Below are 16401 nucleotides of genomic sequence, written 5' to 3'. Positions count from 1 at the left end.
GGACCTCAGAAGGTTTCAATTGAATATATTTTCTACTCCTCTTTTTCCTCTTCTTTGACCCACTCAGACTTCAGATCTGCCTCAAATTTTCGACGAGGCCGTAAAATAATCTGGTGAAACTGGTGGACGGTGTGGATTTATCACTAACATCACCAAGGTTGCCCCACCTAGATTGATGGGTTGCATGAAAGGAATTACTAGAAGTGTGTATTAGACTATTAGTTGAGAAATGGATATTATCGTCGATATCAGCGTTCAAAATGTATGGAATATATTCGTAGCTTTGGCTTTCTTGCATTCACAAACTCAATACTGCTAACCTCATTGCTTACCATTACTAAGCTCGGTACTTGAAGGGTCACTACCAAATCCGAGTCGGTCATCAACGACATTTCTCTATAAATAGAGTAGAATGTAGAATCCACTTCATATTTCTCTCATCATCACTTTGGTTTTCCTGCATTCACAAAGTCGATAATGGAGATCCTGCCTATGAGTCTATGGGCATTTTGGTCGTTTCTCCTTCTCTCTTCCATGTACATTCCATGCTTGTTGGGTTCTATGGCTCACTTCTCCAACGAAACGGATCGGATTGCTTTGCTCCATTTCAAGCATCTGATAACCGATGATCCTCTCCAATCCTTGAAATAATGGAACCATACTCTCCACTTCTGCCACTGGCAAGGAATCACATGCGGTGGTCACCGCCATCCTCGAAGGGTCACGGTCTTGAATCTTACTGGCCACAACTTGGTGGGCTACATATCTCCCTACATAGCAAACCTCACCTTCCCCAGGACAATCGATCTCTAAGCAAATAGCCTCCATGGGACGATTCCAGAAGAAATGGGTCGTTTGTTCCGTTTGCAGCATCTACAACTGGTTAACAACACACTTACAGGAGAAATTCCAGCAAATCTGACTCACTGTTCGGAACTCGTATTCCTTCATCTTCGTGGGAACTGGCTCGCTGGAAGGATTCCAACTGAGCTTGGTTCTCTATCCAATCTCACGAGATTGGACCTTGGTCACAACTATCTTATAGGTAGCATCCCGCCTTCACTTGGAAACCTTTCGTCTCTCACATTCCTTTATCTCACGATAAATAATCTGGAGGGAAGAATCCCAGATGAACTTGGTTGGTTGGTGAGGTTAAGTGTTCTTGTCATTGGTGGAAATAAACTGTCAGGTACGATTTCCGCCCCGCCTATACAATCTCTCCTCTATTAACATTTTGGACGTAGGATGAAACAGATTGCAAGGAAATCTTCCAACTAACTTAGGCCACACTCTTCCTAATCTCCAAAGGTTTCATGTCGGATCAAACCAATTAACAGGACCCATACCAATTTCATTATCCAATGCTTCAGGACTTGCATCTATTTCACTTGCTGGGAATAGTTTTAGCGGATCCGTGCCCATGAATTTTGGAAGCCTCCAGAATCTCATCAGGTTATATCTGTGGGGAAATGAACTTGGAATTGGGAAAGGTGATGACTTGAGTTTTCTCGAATATTTGACCAATTGCAGTAGCTTAGAAACATTGGACGTAAGCAGAAATCGTCTCAATGGTGTGTTTCCTGAATCCCTATCTAATATTTCGACCCAGCTTAGCTTCCTGTCGTTAGGAAGTAACAGCATGTTTGGAAGCATCCCATCTGGGATTCAGAATCTTGTCGGCTTAACAACACTGGGAATGGAGTATAACTTTCTAACAGGTACTATTCCCATTGGTGTTGGGAAGCTAAACAAGCTGGGGCGACTTGTCTTTGAGGGAAATAAATTATCAGGGCAAATTCCACCAACATTTGGCAACTTCTCCCAACTGTTCCAACTCAGTTTATCTGGAAACAATCTATCCGAAACCATACCTTCAAGTCTTGGTAATTGCAAAAACTTGCAGTTCATATACCTCAGCTTTAACAACTTCAGAGGTAGCTTACCCAAACAACTTTTCAGCTTTCCATCTCTGATTGAACTCCAAGCTCAAAACTACTTTTTCACTAGTCTGCCATCCGAAGCCAGTCACTTGAAAGCTCTTCAAAACTTCAATGTTTCGAACAACAGATTTTCAGGCGAAATTCCAAGCTGGCTAGGCAATTGTCTCAGCCTTGAGTATCTCCAGTTGGATGGGAACTTCTTTCAAGGATCAATTCCACCAACATTCAGTAGTCTAAAAGGTCTTCGATACCTGGATCTTTCACGCAACAACTTGTCTGGGAAGATTCCAAGATATCTGGAGAAGTTTGCTCTAGAGTATCTAAATCTATCCTTCAATAATTTCGAGGGTGAATTACCAAAACAAGGGGTCTTTGGAAATGCCAGTCGAGTTTCAGTGCTCGAAAATAGTAAGCTTTGTGGGGGTATTCATGAATCACAATTTCCTCCATGCTCTAGCCAAGCTTCCAAGAAAAGGGGGATCTCTCTTGCTTCAAAAGTCAAATTCTCAGTAATTGGTGTTGTCCTGTGTCTTATTTCATTATCATGTTTCTTTACCATTCTTTATTGCGTAAGAAAGTCGAGAAGCAAACCTTTTGCCGTGCCTTCTGTGGAGGATCCTTTTGTGAACGTATCTTATGCGGAGCTCTTGAAAGCAACAGATGGGTTCTCTTCTGCCAATTTAGTTGGCATCGGAAGTTTTGGCGTCGTATATAAAGGGATTCTATATTGTGATGGGACTATGGTAGCAGTGAAAGTCTTCAACCTTCAACGACAAGGAGCTCTGCGGAGCTTCATGGCCGAATGCAATGCCTTGAGAAACATTAGGCATCTGAATCTTGTTAAGATCTTAACTTGTTGCTCGAGCATTGATTTTAAGGGCAATGATTTTAAAGCTCTAGTTTACGAGTACATGCCCAATGGATGTCTAGAGAAGTGGTTGCATATGAAGGGCCATGACCAGCTGAGAAGGAACTTGAAGTTTACTCAAAGGCTAAACATAGCTATAGATGTGGCTTCTGTACTGGATTATCTACATAATCTTTGTCAAACATCAATCATTCATCAAGATTTAAAGCCAAGCAACATTCTTCTTGATGATGACATGATTGCTCATGTGAGTGATTTTGGGCTAGCCAGGTTCTTATCTGAGGTTTCTCAAAGCAACTTAGTTGGTATGAAGGGATCTATCGGGTACATTGCTCCAGGTAACAATTTCATCTATTTTCTATCATCATCATCATCTGTAACGCCCTGAAAATCGAGGGTTGAGCAGGTACCCAACTCCTGAGTTCCAATGCATCACTTATGCAACATAAATAATGATGATTTAATGTTGTCCATGTTAGTGCATAAAACATGAATGAGATTAAGCTAAATCAGCAAATCATACTCCAGAGATAGTTGAATTTACGCAAGCGGAAGACTGTGATAAGTGTATAAAATGTATAAACCATTGTAGGTCCCTAAAGTATGAACGCATTGCCAGGTCAAATAGTTACAAGTATTGTTTCAAAATACAAAATATCAAAAAGTGATGGTCCACTACAAGTATAAGCCCTGAAGCCCCGTCGATCGGAACTGTCTATAGAAACCCGCCAAAATATTGCATATATGAGAATGCCTCCTCATCATCCTCAAAGTCCGGCTCCACCTCGCAGGCTGTGCCATCATCTGAAACTATAACAGGGTCACCGTCCCGTAACGTGGGAGTGAGTGATCAACTCAGTGGAACAATAAAGTAAAGGTTAACATGTTATCAATTCAGTCAAGCAGTAATAATAACGCAATACAATAATCAGGTCCTAAGTACTCTTATTAATGCAAGAATGATATGAAATAATGATGCATGCCCTCGCCTGCACTCCCTCTGCGATCTTCATCTCACGGTCGCGGCATGTCAGTCACTTCCTCAGTGCTCTACCCAATGCCAAACGGCACATGCAATGCGGTGCATGAGCGTGATTACCAAGTTCTTATTAGGCCTTTTCATACAGCAGGATTGGGAAACTAAGGTACCTCCCTTATATCAATTCCCAAACAATGATCCATTCTAGGGTCGTCAATCCTAGCAGTCACATACGATAGGCAAGTTCAGGTCACTACCACCAACGCCCTACCAACTGGTAGTCTATTTTCGAAGGCTCGTCACCAACCCGACTGGGGACCACAGCCAGGCTGCGCCGGGGTAGGCCTAGTTTATACTCTAGTTGCTACGGAAAGACTCGTCGCCTCAATGCAGTCTCAGAGTATGCTCGAGGTCACTACAAAGGGCTCGTCACCTGATCAGTGTAGGCCGACAGCTCGAATACAGTGTCCTATACTACCGTATTTAGCTCACGAAGCGATGTTGCTCACTGGTCACTACGGGGAGGCTCGTCGCCCAAGCGTAGGCCGACAGTTCGACCACGGTGTCCCATACCACCATATCTGGCTCATGAGTCTTAGCGGATCGAGGTACCAAAGTTAACGAAATTTCCACTGGTGAGTTTGGTACCTTAGGTTCAAGCAGTAGCATCCATACATGATGAACATACATCGGGTCAATCGGGTTACTTGACGAGCTCGACTAGTATGAGCGCACGTCGAGCCGATCGACATGGAGCACGAAAGCACTCCGCGTGGCCTAATTAGTGTTGACAACCCAAGTACGACTCGGATTCATCGAACACGTCCGGTGTGGCGAAACAACCTCAGCCACCAACTCAGGACCTGTTACCGATTGCCTGGACTATACCATGGTCCCAAACACACTCCAAACAATTCATTTCACATGTGATAGTCGAGAACAGCATGTGATAATCCATCCAAATAGAAATCTTATTTGAGCATTTTAACAAACATAGTGTACATGCCAACACACATAGGCATTTCATCACAAATCACGTGATAGTAGATAGGTTACATAAGGAAACCATAAGTATAGATAAGGGGGTTGAGGATCCTGTCTTAACGCCCTTATGTCATACCATTAAACAAGCATTTACTCATTCAGTCATTTTGTCAAACACTTAGACTACAAATATTACATACATGTAATAACTTAATTAAAACACATGTTATAACAAATCCTTTCACAAGGAGATGCCACGTATACAACGATCATGCATTTACAATTAATAATCATGGAAAGCATGAATCATAACTCAATATTCATTCAAGCATATCAACAAACACATGGATTTCACTATATTCAACATGGTTGATATATGTGTATAAAGTGCGGGAAACATCGCATCTAATCATGTGATAGCATTCAAGTCAGTCATAAATCATTAACTGACATTGAAAACCCTGAAAACCATAACCTAAACATTTATAGTCCACACCTTTCACCGGTAAACAAGTATCGAACTCAGTTTGTATACCGAGTCTCTGTCTACAGCACAACGACAACCTACAGTCTGAAATAGGTTAGCTATTTCATCACTTACACGATTTGAAACCCTAAAACAAGTTAGGGTTAGGTTTTTCTTACCTAAGAACGGCGTCGGAATTGCTGGAATAACGATACAGAAATCGTGGTTAAGCACGTAGTGCGTCACGGAAAGATCCCGACAACTAACTCCCACTCTCACTCATTTCTCCTCACTTTCTCCTTCTTTTTTCTCTCTCTTTTCTTCCTAGGGTTTGAAAATTCGTACGTGGTGAGAGAGAAGTGGGTTTAGGCCTTTATATAGGCCCAAGTCTGATGAAAATGGCCCCAGGGCCAAGGTATACTTAGGTTATATCCAAAGGGCGCTGTTTCAGTCCAACGGAGCACTTCTAGAGGCTCATTTTTTGCGTACGGTCGGACTTAAGCTCCCTAACATTGGATCTAGGTCCAGTTAAGTTTTCAGTCCGATCGGATTTACAGATCGATCGTGGCGGACCAGTTTTAGTTCGACGGTCACCGGTACTCGATCAGGGCCACAAGTGCACTGACATGTGTTGAAAATTTTTTCTGATCTGAGGGTGTAATTGGGTCAGATTCTGACGGTCTGAGCCTTATATTTGGACTTGCAAGTGAACAACTCAATTTACTTAAGTTTGGGTTTATTTCTAAAAGATATTCGCGTTTCTCACACACTTCGCTCCGGACTCAAGTCGTGCGTTTCTGGATAATATTAGAACTTGATTTTCGGGATGATTGTCAAGTTTAATAAGGCGGTCATATTCGTATAGTTTCGTAGTTATTGGACTTTCGACGTGCGGTCTAGGTCCGATATGAAGTTTCGATGTGCTCCCGAGAGCACCCGGGTTTAGAGATTGATTCTAGATTTCAGAGTAAGGTATCGTCAATGATTTTACGAGTTTTGGGTCTTGCAGATCGTATTAAAAGTGATTAGTGCTAATTTCACAGATAATCTAGTTTAGCACTAGTTAATTCTCGCCTAATTTCTAAATGATTTGGTCCTATGTGATTTCTGCCTGAGGTGATACTCGGGCCTTTGTACGAATTTTTTCAAGACGTTACATCATCTTTGTTGTTCTTGCTGTTACTCTTATGGTAATCACCATCCTCATCATTATTATTATTATTATTTTCAAGAAAGGTGGGAGCACAATGGCACACCACCTATAACTTTTGTTGATCATAAAAGAGATTTACATATACTTCGTGCGAGCACCACAAAAACAGCCATGCCTCGCCTATCAGATTCCCCAACAAAGAAAGATCTACAAAAATTCATCAAATGCTGCAAAAAAAAAAAAAAACTTGCAATGGCTAAAAAAACACTGCCCCAAAACAATACGGGCAGATAGCTTCCTTCTAAGCAGAACAGAGTGTCTGAAACCTGAGAGCACACCCACCACAATTCAAACAGCAAAGCCTCTACAGAGTAATGGCTCCCAATAAACATAAACCAACCCTGAACCAACACACCAAACTCAGAGTAGCCGAGCTTCATAACAGAGCAAGAAAACAGATCATAGAGCTTTCTTGCTTAACGGAAAAGGCCCAAAACACAAGGCTTAAGGCCCAAAAATCAAACTGGTTTGTGATTCAGGTGGACCATACCAAGGGGAACCGTTGGGTAGAGTGATGCAGGCTCTTGGTTTTTTACATGACCCAATTTATGTTTATGTGAAATACACTCCAACAATTTGATGCGGCATCCTGAGTTAGGTTCAGGGCCAAAAGATCAGGCTGACCTATGATTCAAATGGAGTACAACAAAATAATAAATGAGTGGCAAAGATTATTCATACCTACTATGATGATAACATGAAATCCACTCCAACCATTAGACAACACACTAAAATCTAGGCCTGGGGCCCAAAAATAAGCAATCCATGATTCAGGTGGACCACATGAAGGGAAATAGTTTAGAGCTGAACATTGCCCTTAGTACACAGCTTCCAATCATATGGTCCACCTAAATCATAGATTGGGTTGATTTTTGGGCCCCGAGCCTAACATGGTATAACACACCTACTAGGGTGGTTGGGTGTGGGCTACAACAGTGGTACAAAAGCAGAGGTAGCTAATCACCCCCATAGTAGACAACGTCCTCCTTAATAAGAGCATCTATGCGCAAGCTTTTCACAGTTGCCTCTGTGTAAACAATTCCAGCTTGTGAGCGGATTATCCCAATTGACAACAACCTCACTGGGGGATTGGGTTTCACATAAACAGTACTTGCCCTAGAATAGATTCAGACCTGACCTGGGCCTAAATCAAAACAAAGGTCCAAGGACTTGATGACTACACCAACCGGATTTTATTCAAATCAGGGTCCTTAAAGAATGACCCCAAATTGAAAGGACCCACACCCAGCAAGATTCACAAAGATCTGGATATACAAAGTGATACTCACTTGCACACCACATGAATCACGCCATGGTAAGGTATGAATAATTCTTTTCTGTTAATGGCTTTAGTTGTGATGTGTTACATTAAAATCATAACATCAACTCATATGCTTACTTGATGACTGAGGAGCTGATTTCTTTCATTTGAGTAGAAGATACTTTTTCAATGCACATCTTTATAAGAACTTATAAGTTTATAGCACACCAATTGATGTTAGGAATTCAGATCCTTAGTAAAGGAGAAAGGAAAATTACTTGTTCAAATAGAATTCTCTCTCTCTCTCTCTCTCTCTCTCTCTCTCTCTCTCTCTCTCTCTACACACCCCCACATGGGCACTCAAACCCATGACCTCGGTGTTGAAATGCAGTTTGTCTACCACCAGACTTATTGTCACTTAAATTCTAATAAAAGTATAAATTACAGAGTATGCGATGGGTGGAAAACCATCTACACAAGGAGATGTTTACAGTTATGGAATCCTTTTATTGGAGATGATTACTGGGAAGGGGCCAACTGATGACATGTTTAAGGACAATATAAGCCTTCATCATTTTGCTAAGTTGGCTTTGTCTGAACGAGTAATGGAGATTGTTGATCCACAACTGCTCTTAGAAGAAGTTGAAGTTATTCAAGGCAATGAAAATCATGCCAACACAAGAAACGGATGCATGACTGCTTGATTTCAATGGTCAAAATTGGTGTGTTGTGCTCTGCAGAATCTCTGACGCAGGGATGAACGTGATGAGGATAACTACTCCAAATCCACGGAGCTTCTCTGGACTCCTCACAAAGACTTCTCGAATCCATGAGGAAAGAAAGCAGAAAATAAAAATAAATTCTAATAAATTCAAAATTGATTAATTGATTCATAAAAATGAGTTCACAACCCTTTAAATAGGGGTACCAAGCAATGGGAAAGAAATCAGAAGCAAACTACAACTCAAACTCTTAGAATCCGCGACTTACTATAAATAGTAAACTTACTATTTATAGACGGTCGTGATGTCTACTAGTGCGCAAGGTTTTCGGCCAAAAATAGTAAGTGTCCTATTTGGCTTCACCAAACCGTTCTCCTAATTATTCTAAGCTCTTTTCATGTTGGGCGCAACTCCTAAAGCCCGACGGATGAAGAGTTATAATCAAACTAAAACTTACTATTTATAGTAAAAATGAAATTAAAATAGGGAAACGACCGTTGATCAAGGGGTTTTTCGTAATTCCGGACTGTGTAACCTGGCGTAGCAGGGTTGGTTGGCTAAAGTAGCTCGTTCTACCCCAAAATCATATATTTTACGCCCGATAACTCATTCTGGATTTTGAGATATGCTCGATCTAAGGTCCAACAGTCTGGATCACTTCTATCGTCGACTAGGCCTTTTATGATCCATCTTGGCCATGAAACTGTCCACGACCTGCTCTACATCAGTCGCCTCCACTTGAAAAGAACTCGCCCTTGAGTTCTCGTTCTGTTCTGTTTCTTGATACTCGGTCAGGTCTGCGACGTTGAAAGTCCGTGAGATCATCATGTCATCTGGAAGATCAATAGCATAAGCATTGTCATTGATCTTTCGGATGATTGGTACGGGTCCAATCTTCTTATTCTTCAACTTGTTGTACGTCCCGGTTGGAAATCTCTCTTTGCACAGATGGACCATAACGCGTTCGCCCACCTCGAACAGTTTTTGTTGCCGATGCTTGTCCGCTTGTTCCTTGTATTTCTCGTTTAAGGCATGTAACTTGGTATGCACCTCCGCATGGATACCCATGATCCTGTCTGCCATATGTTATGCTGCAATGCTCGTGCCTGAGAGCATGAGTAGAGAGACCAAGTCAAGTGTGTGGTGAGGCACTCGTCCGTAGATAATTTGGAGTGGTGATTTTCCTGTCGAGCGGTTCACAATGTTATTGAATGCGAGCTTTACTTGAGACAAGCCAAATCTCAATGCTTCGGTTTTTCTCTTGAAATACAGCGAAAGAGGTTTTCCAATGTGTGATTCATAACCTTGGTCTGCCCATCAGTTTGTGGATAGTAGGCGCTACTGAATTGAAGTCGTGTATCAAATCAAGTTCACAAAGTCCACCAAAAGTGGCTAATGAACTTCATACCATGATCAGAAGTAATAGTCTTGGGGACCCCATGTAGCCGTACGACCTCCCTGAAAAATAAATTCGCTACGTGTGTTGCATCGAGAGTCTTCTTGCATGTGATAAAGTGCGCCATCTTGGAGAAACGATCTACCACCACGAACACCGAATCCATGCCACGTTGTGTTCGTGGGAGACCAAGTACGAAGTCCATTGATAAATCCTCCCAAAGACCATCAGGAACAGGTAACGGGGTGTAGAGGCCCGTATTCTGAGATTGTCCCTTGGAGGTCTGACAAACATGACAACATTGTACGACTTTTCCCACATCGCGTACTAACTACGGCCAGTGATACCGCTCTTCCACAAGAGCTCACATCTTGTCTCGCCCAAGGTGTCCACCAAGGCCATCTTCATGTAGCTCCTGAATAATTTGCTCCCTCAGAGAACTTTAAGGGATGCATAATCGATTCCATTTGAAGAAGAAATAGTTCTGTATATGTAAGTCATTGGAATGACTTTCTTAGCACTTCATCTAAGAATCTTTGAAGTCCTCATCTCAGCATACAGCTCCTTGAAACAGTCGAAGCCGACCACCTCATTGCTCGTTATAACAAGTAGTGAAGCACAATAGCTAAATGCATCAGCCACCTTGATCTACTGCCCTGACTTGTGTTTTAAAACGAACGTGAATTCCTGCAAAAACGTAACCTATCTAGCATGAATACGATTCACGTTAATCTGACTATTAATAAACTTTAATGCTTGATGATCAGTGTACAAAACAAACTCTCATTGAATCAGATAATGCCGATAATGTCGCAGCGCCTGAACAACTGCGTATAACTCAAGCTCATACGTCGACCACTTCTTTCGGGCTTCGCTGAGCTTCTCAATGTAGAAAGCTACCGGTCTCCATTCCTGTGATAATACTCAAATTCCAACGTATGAAGCGTCACACTCAACCTTAAACAATCTGTCGAAATTAGGAAGCACCAAGATTGGTGTTGTAGACAAACGATGCTTGATCTCATGAAAGCTCTTATCAGCTTTATCGGTCCACTGGAACGGTCCTTTTTTCATGCAATCTGTTATAGGCGCGACTATGGTGCTAAAATCTCGCACAAATCGACGATAGAAAGTTGCCAACCCATGAAAACTCCTCACCTCATGAATGTTTGTCGGGATCGGCCATTCCCTAATAGCTCGCACCTTTTCATCGTCCACACGAATGCCTGTGGACATTACAACAAATCCTAGAAACAACAGGCTGTCAGTTAAAAAACTACACTTCTTCAAGTTGAGGTACAACTTGTTAATTTGTAGGACCTGTAGCACCTGCCTGAGATGTTTCCTGTGCTTCGCCTCATCCTGGCTATATATCAATATGTCATCAAAATATACTACCACAAATCGGCCAGTGAACGGTTTTAGAACTTGATTCATCAAACGCATAAAAGTACTTGGTGCGTTCGATAGGCCGAAGGGCATGACCAGCCACTCATACAACCCTTCCTTGGTCTTGAATGCCGTTTTCCACTCATCACCAGGTCGGATACGAATCTGATGGTACCCTCTCCTTAAATTTAGTTTAGAGAACACCTTGGCCCTTTCTAGCATATCGAGCATGCCGTCCAACCGTGGTATTGAGAACCGATCTTTGATGGTAATTTTGTTGATTGCTCAGCCGTCGACACACATACGTCAGCTTCCATCTTTTTTTTTGGCATTAATAATGCTGGTACGACACATGGGCTCATGCTCTCTCTCAAGAGACCCTTACAGATCAATTCCTTCACTTGCCCCTGAAGTATCTCACACTCCTTCGGACTTATTCGATAATGAGGGCGATTGGGCAGGCTAGCCCTAGGGATGAGGTCTATGTGATGTTGGATGTCCCTCATGGGGGACAATCCATCAGGTAAATCCTCAGGCCAGACTTCTTTGAATTCGTTTAGTAACAGTCTTAAACTTGGAGAGATGTTTAAGGGTTCATGTTCCTCGCCCTTCACTATTATGGCGTATACCTCGCCAGTTTCCTTAGATTCCTCCATGAAATCCCGAATGGTCAAGAGGAAACTCCCCTCCACTTTAGAGGCTTCAAGGTGGTTCTCTGGTGCCATAGGGGTAAGGATTATTTTCGACTATCCTTGACGAATACGTAGACATTATCTCGTCCCCGATGGGTTGCATCACGGTCCGACTGCCAGGGTCGACCGATTAACATATGACAAGCTTCCATATCGACCACATCACAAAGTATTTGATCCTTATAATTTTTGCCAATTGAAAATGAGATAGTACATTGTTCAGTTACCTTGGTCTCATTCACCTTTTTTATCCAGCCAATTGAGTGTGGGGAAGGATGTTTCATCGTTGGTAGTCGCAACTTGTCCACCATTACTCTCGAGACGATGTTTTTACTATTACCACTGTTTATGATCACATCACAGACCTTTTCGTTGATGGTGCACCGAGTACGAAATATATTGTGTCGCTGTGGATGTAATTCCTTTCGTGGGGCATACAGTAATCGCCTCACAAGTAGAAATTTGCCACGATCCTCGCCCGTCACTTCATTACCACCTGCTATTTCTTCAGTGGTTTATTCATGTTCATCAAAGCGATGGTCTTCTTCTGCAGCCTCATCTTTAGTGCCCCCTTCGTTTATAGTCAAGTGTGCTGCGAGATGTTGAGGACAAGTGTTTGATAAGTGGCCTGGTTGTCTACAGCGGTAATAATTGTTCGACCTTGGCCGAGTATAAGGATTTGGAATCTTACTTGGACCCGCTGTTGTGGGTGCTGCACGTTGAGGTCTGAATGAGCCGCTCCCCGTATCACGGTTTGCAGTTGTAAGAAGTTGAGGTGGCGGATCTTTTTCTCATGGCAGTACTGAATCTGCGTGGGACCCATCATGGGGGTCGATTTGAAGGATATAGACGAGCGGGAGCTCTTGCAAGTTGTGTTTACGCCTACACGCCAATTAAATCGCTTCATCCACTGTCCGACTAGGTACATCTCGAACTCGGTCTGAATTATCCGTCACAACCCACCTATAAATCGTACCACCTTCTACAACTCAGATTCTGATAGATCGTTTCGTGTTGCCAACCACTGGAATTCTTCAGTGTAATCTGTGATGGTTCGATTTTCTTGTCGGCAATTCTGGTATTGCTGGAATAATATCTACTCATAATCACTAGGAAGATATCGTGATCAAAGAAGACGTCTCATCCATAGCCATGATGAGATGGGCACCTTGTTCTGGTGGGCTCGTGTGAGTTGTAATTACTCCCACCATGTAGAAGCACCAGATTTTAATTTAAACACTACCAATTTTACCTTTTAATGATCTGGCACGTTCATATAATCAAAATATCTATACTTCGGCTAGCCAATCGAGGAAATCTTCTATACGTAATAAACCATTAAAACTAGAAAATTCAGCCTTACCTTGATAGTCTCTTTCAACACGATCTAGATGTTCGCCTCCATGGATTGGTCGTCAGGCAAAATCCTCATTAAGGTCCTCGTCGCTAGAGCTTGAATCATCTGGTGTAGCCCTATAGTTTGTCATTGGTAGTGCTCTACGAAAATCGGGGTTGCCTCATACAGCAACCATGGGTGGTGGAGCACTACCTAGGGCTCGGGGCGGAAGTAGCGCATCCGCAAGACGGTCGAGGATTGCCTGCAGTCCTTGCATGGTCAACTGACTCTCCCGGTGGAAAGCTTACATTCTTTTCGAAAAATAACGAATCCCTGGATTACCGTCCACAGGATTTTGATTCATACCTTCATTATTTGTCATCGGCCCGAGGGGTTATATCTACTGATAGATTGACGCAGGGATGAACGTGATGAGGATAACTACTCTAAATCCACGGAGCTTCTCTGGACTCCTCACAGAGACTTCTCGAATCCACGAGGAAAGAAAGCAGAAAATAAAAATAAATTCTAAGAAATTCGAAATTGATTAATTGATCCATAAAAACGAGTTCACAACCCTTTAAATAGGGGTACCAAGCAATGGGAAAGAAATCAGAAGCAAACTACAACTCAAACTCTTAGAATTCGCGACTTACTATAAATAGTAAACTTACTATTTATAGACGGTCGTGATGTCTACTAGTGCGCAAGGTTTTCGGCCAAAAATAGTAAGTGTCCTATTTGGCTTCACCAAACCGTTCTCCTAATTATTCTAAGCTCTTTTCACGTTGGGCACAACTCCTAAAGCCCGACGGATGAAGAGTTATAATCAAACTAAAACTTACTATTTATAGTAAAAACGAAATTAAAACAGGGAAACGACCGTCGATCCAGGGGTTTTTCGCAATTCCGGGCTGCGCAACCCGGCATAGCGGGGTTGGTTGGCTTCAGTAGCTCGTTCTACCCCAAAATCATATATTTGATGTCAGATAACTCATTTCATATTGCAAGATACGCCCGATTTAAGGTTCGATGGTCTGGATCACTTCCGTCGTCGACCAGACCTTTTATGATCCATCTTGGCCATGTAACTGTCCGCGACCCGCTCTACATCAATCTCCAAGAAAACGAATGCATATGAGAGATGTTGTTGCTGAAATGCATGCAATCAAGGACTTGTATCTTGGGGTCGGGATTCACCGAGACAGACAGGCCAGGTTGCAAATATTAGATGAAGGTTTGTCTAACCTTAGTCATTACTACATTCTTATTGGAAGTTATGTTGAAAAAGATTTCCAAATAAAAAAGAGTTTGTTGAATGCTTCTCTAAACAAGTTCTATATATTTTTAATCTTGGCTGAAGAGTCTACTTGTATTGATATTGAATATATGAGATGTATTTCTCTTTCTTTTTTTTTCTTTTTTTTTCCCTTGGGACTTATGTTAGGCAATGGAAGATCATATCATGAATTTATTAAGAAAAAGACAAATCTATTATAATAAGAATAACATTGAATTACTAATATGTTTAATCACTAATATATTTTATGCAAAAATTTTCAATATGACTTTACAATCTTAAGGAATCAGTTTAGCATTTGGACTACCAACTTGATATTAGTTACAATCTTAAGGAATTAATTTAGCATTTGGACTGGCCTGTTGTTGGTTTCTACAGAAATTAGTTGAGTTGAAGTTTATGGAGGAGAGTTAGGCTCAATGGATCCTAGGTTTTTTGTTGGTTGTTGAGGTTAAGGTGCCCAAGGCTCTGCTGGCCACAAGGAAGCTGCTTGTCGGCTGAAGCTGCCCAGGCCCTGCTGTCAGATGCTGCTTGTGCTGAATGTTGACCCAATGCTGCTGGAATTTCTGCTGGTTGTTGAGGCTAAGGTGGTGTCTGCGATGAGCTCCTGACTGTCATCCAGCTCTGCTTCCTGTGGATGTCTGTAGCTGCTCCTGCTTGAATATCTCCGGGCACCTGCAGTCTGTGTGCTGTGCTGCATCCTTGGTGCTTCATTGAATATAGTCAGTGTGTTGTTGTGGCTGGCTTGCTTCTGATATATATATATATATATATATATATATATAAAGACTCTGGATACTGATATGTGCCATAATGACTACCTCTCTCCTTGCGTAAATATAGATTGAGAGGATTTGAAAGGAGGAATTCGTATCATGTATTTGAATAAATATGAATGGAGTTTTGCAGGGAGGATTAGTAGGACATGGCAACAGAAAGCACGGGTTTGTTGGGCGCACATGCTAACAGAGTTCTGTCCATCACAAGTAGAGGTGTACATGAGTCTAGCTGAGCCAAGCTTTGCCCAGCTCGTGCTCAACTCGGACAGCTTGAGTCTCAGATTGTGCTTGGCTCGGCTCAGCCTTCGAGCCTGGAACAGCAGCTCGTGCTCGGCTCGGCCAGCAGCTCGGTCCAGTTCGAGCCAAGTTCGAGCTGAATTTTCGAGTCGACTTCGAGTTTGAGTCTTCGAGCCAGTGGTCGCTGGTCGGATGGGTTCGTCCAACTGTACCAGAGCCACCCGGCCAGTGGTCGCTAGTCAAATAGGTTCCGCTACTTACAAGCTGAGTTTTTGAGTCGAGTTCCGCTACTCGGACAGACGCTACTCGCCGGAAAAAATGGAGAGAGTGGAGGAGATGACTCACTTTGGGAGATAAGATCGTCCAGACAAATGTTGGAAGAAGGAATTTCGCCGGGCGGTGGAGAACGACGAGAGTATTGGGCGAACGGACAGTCCAATTGTGCAAGAGGGAGGGAGAAATGGGTTAGGGTCGGACAATTTGGCGATTTGGGCGAAAAGGAGGGAGAAATGGGTTAGGGTTGCTGGGTTGGGAGAAATGGGTAGGGTCAGGCGAATGAAGGTTTTTTTTTAAAGCCCTATATATATGTACTTAAAACTCGATCCAAGTCGAGTCGAGTCGAGCTAGGTCCAGCTCGGACTCGACTCGAAATGTTCCGAGCTCCCAAAAAATGGCTCGATTCGGTTTGAACAGAATTTCGATTTGAGTTGAATTGAGCTTTTTCAAGCCGAGCCGAGCGAGTTACAGAGCTAACTCTTCTCGTGTACAGCTCCAATCACAAGCAATCACACGTCCCAATGTGGAGTATGTGTCACATCTTACCCGTTCACCAGCTGAGC

General features: G+C 42.6%; 1 protein-coding gene across 2 annotated transcripts; it reads left to right on the top strand.

The window, feature by feature from the left end:
* The first annotated feature begins 452 nt into the window (after positions 1-452).
* On the top strand, positions 453-15306 carry LOC131253239 (probable LRR receptor-like serine/threonine-protein kinase At3g47570). Of its 2 annotated transcripts, none has more exons than XM_058254165.1 (2): positions 453-3146; positions 14925-15306. In XM_058254165.1, the coding sequence occupies exons 1-2, from the start codon at positions 1421-1423 to the stop codon at positions 14933-14935; spliced, it is 1737 nt and encodes a 578-aa protein (XP_058110148.1). In that variant the 5' UTR covers positions 453-1420; the 3' UTR covers positions 14936-15306. The 2 variants fall into 2 exon arrangements, 1 of the variants encoding a protein (XP_058110148.1); XR_009175054.1 differs by lacking the exon at positions 453-3146 and adding an exon at positions 14361-14483.
* Positions 15307-16401: the final 1095 nt, after the last annotated feature.

The sequence above is a fragment of the Magnolia sinica genome, chromosome 8 (genome assembly GCF_029962835.1).
Source record: "Magnolia sinica isolate HGM2019 chromosome 8, MsV1, whole genome shotgun sequence".
Lineage (NCBI taxonomy): Eukaryota > Viridiplantae > Streptophyta > Magnoliopsida > Magnoliales > Magnoliaceae > Magnolia > Magnolia sinica.
Note: the sequence above shows the minus strand (reverse complement) of the source record. Positions and strands in the feature narration are given on the sequence as shown.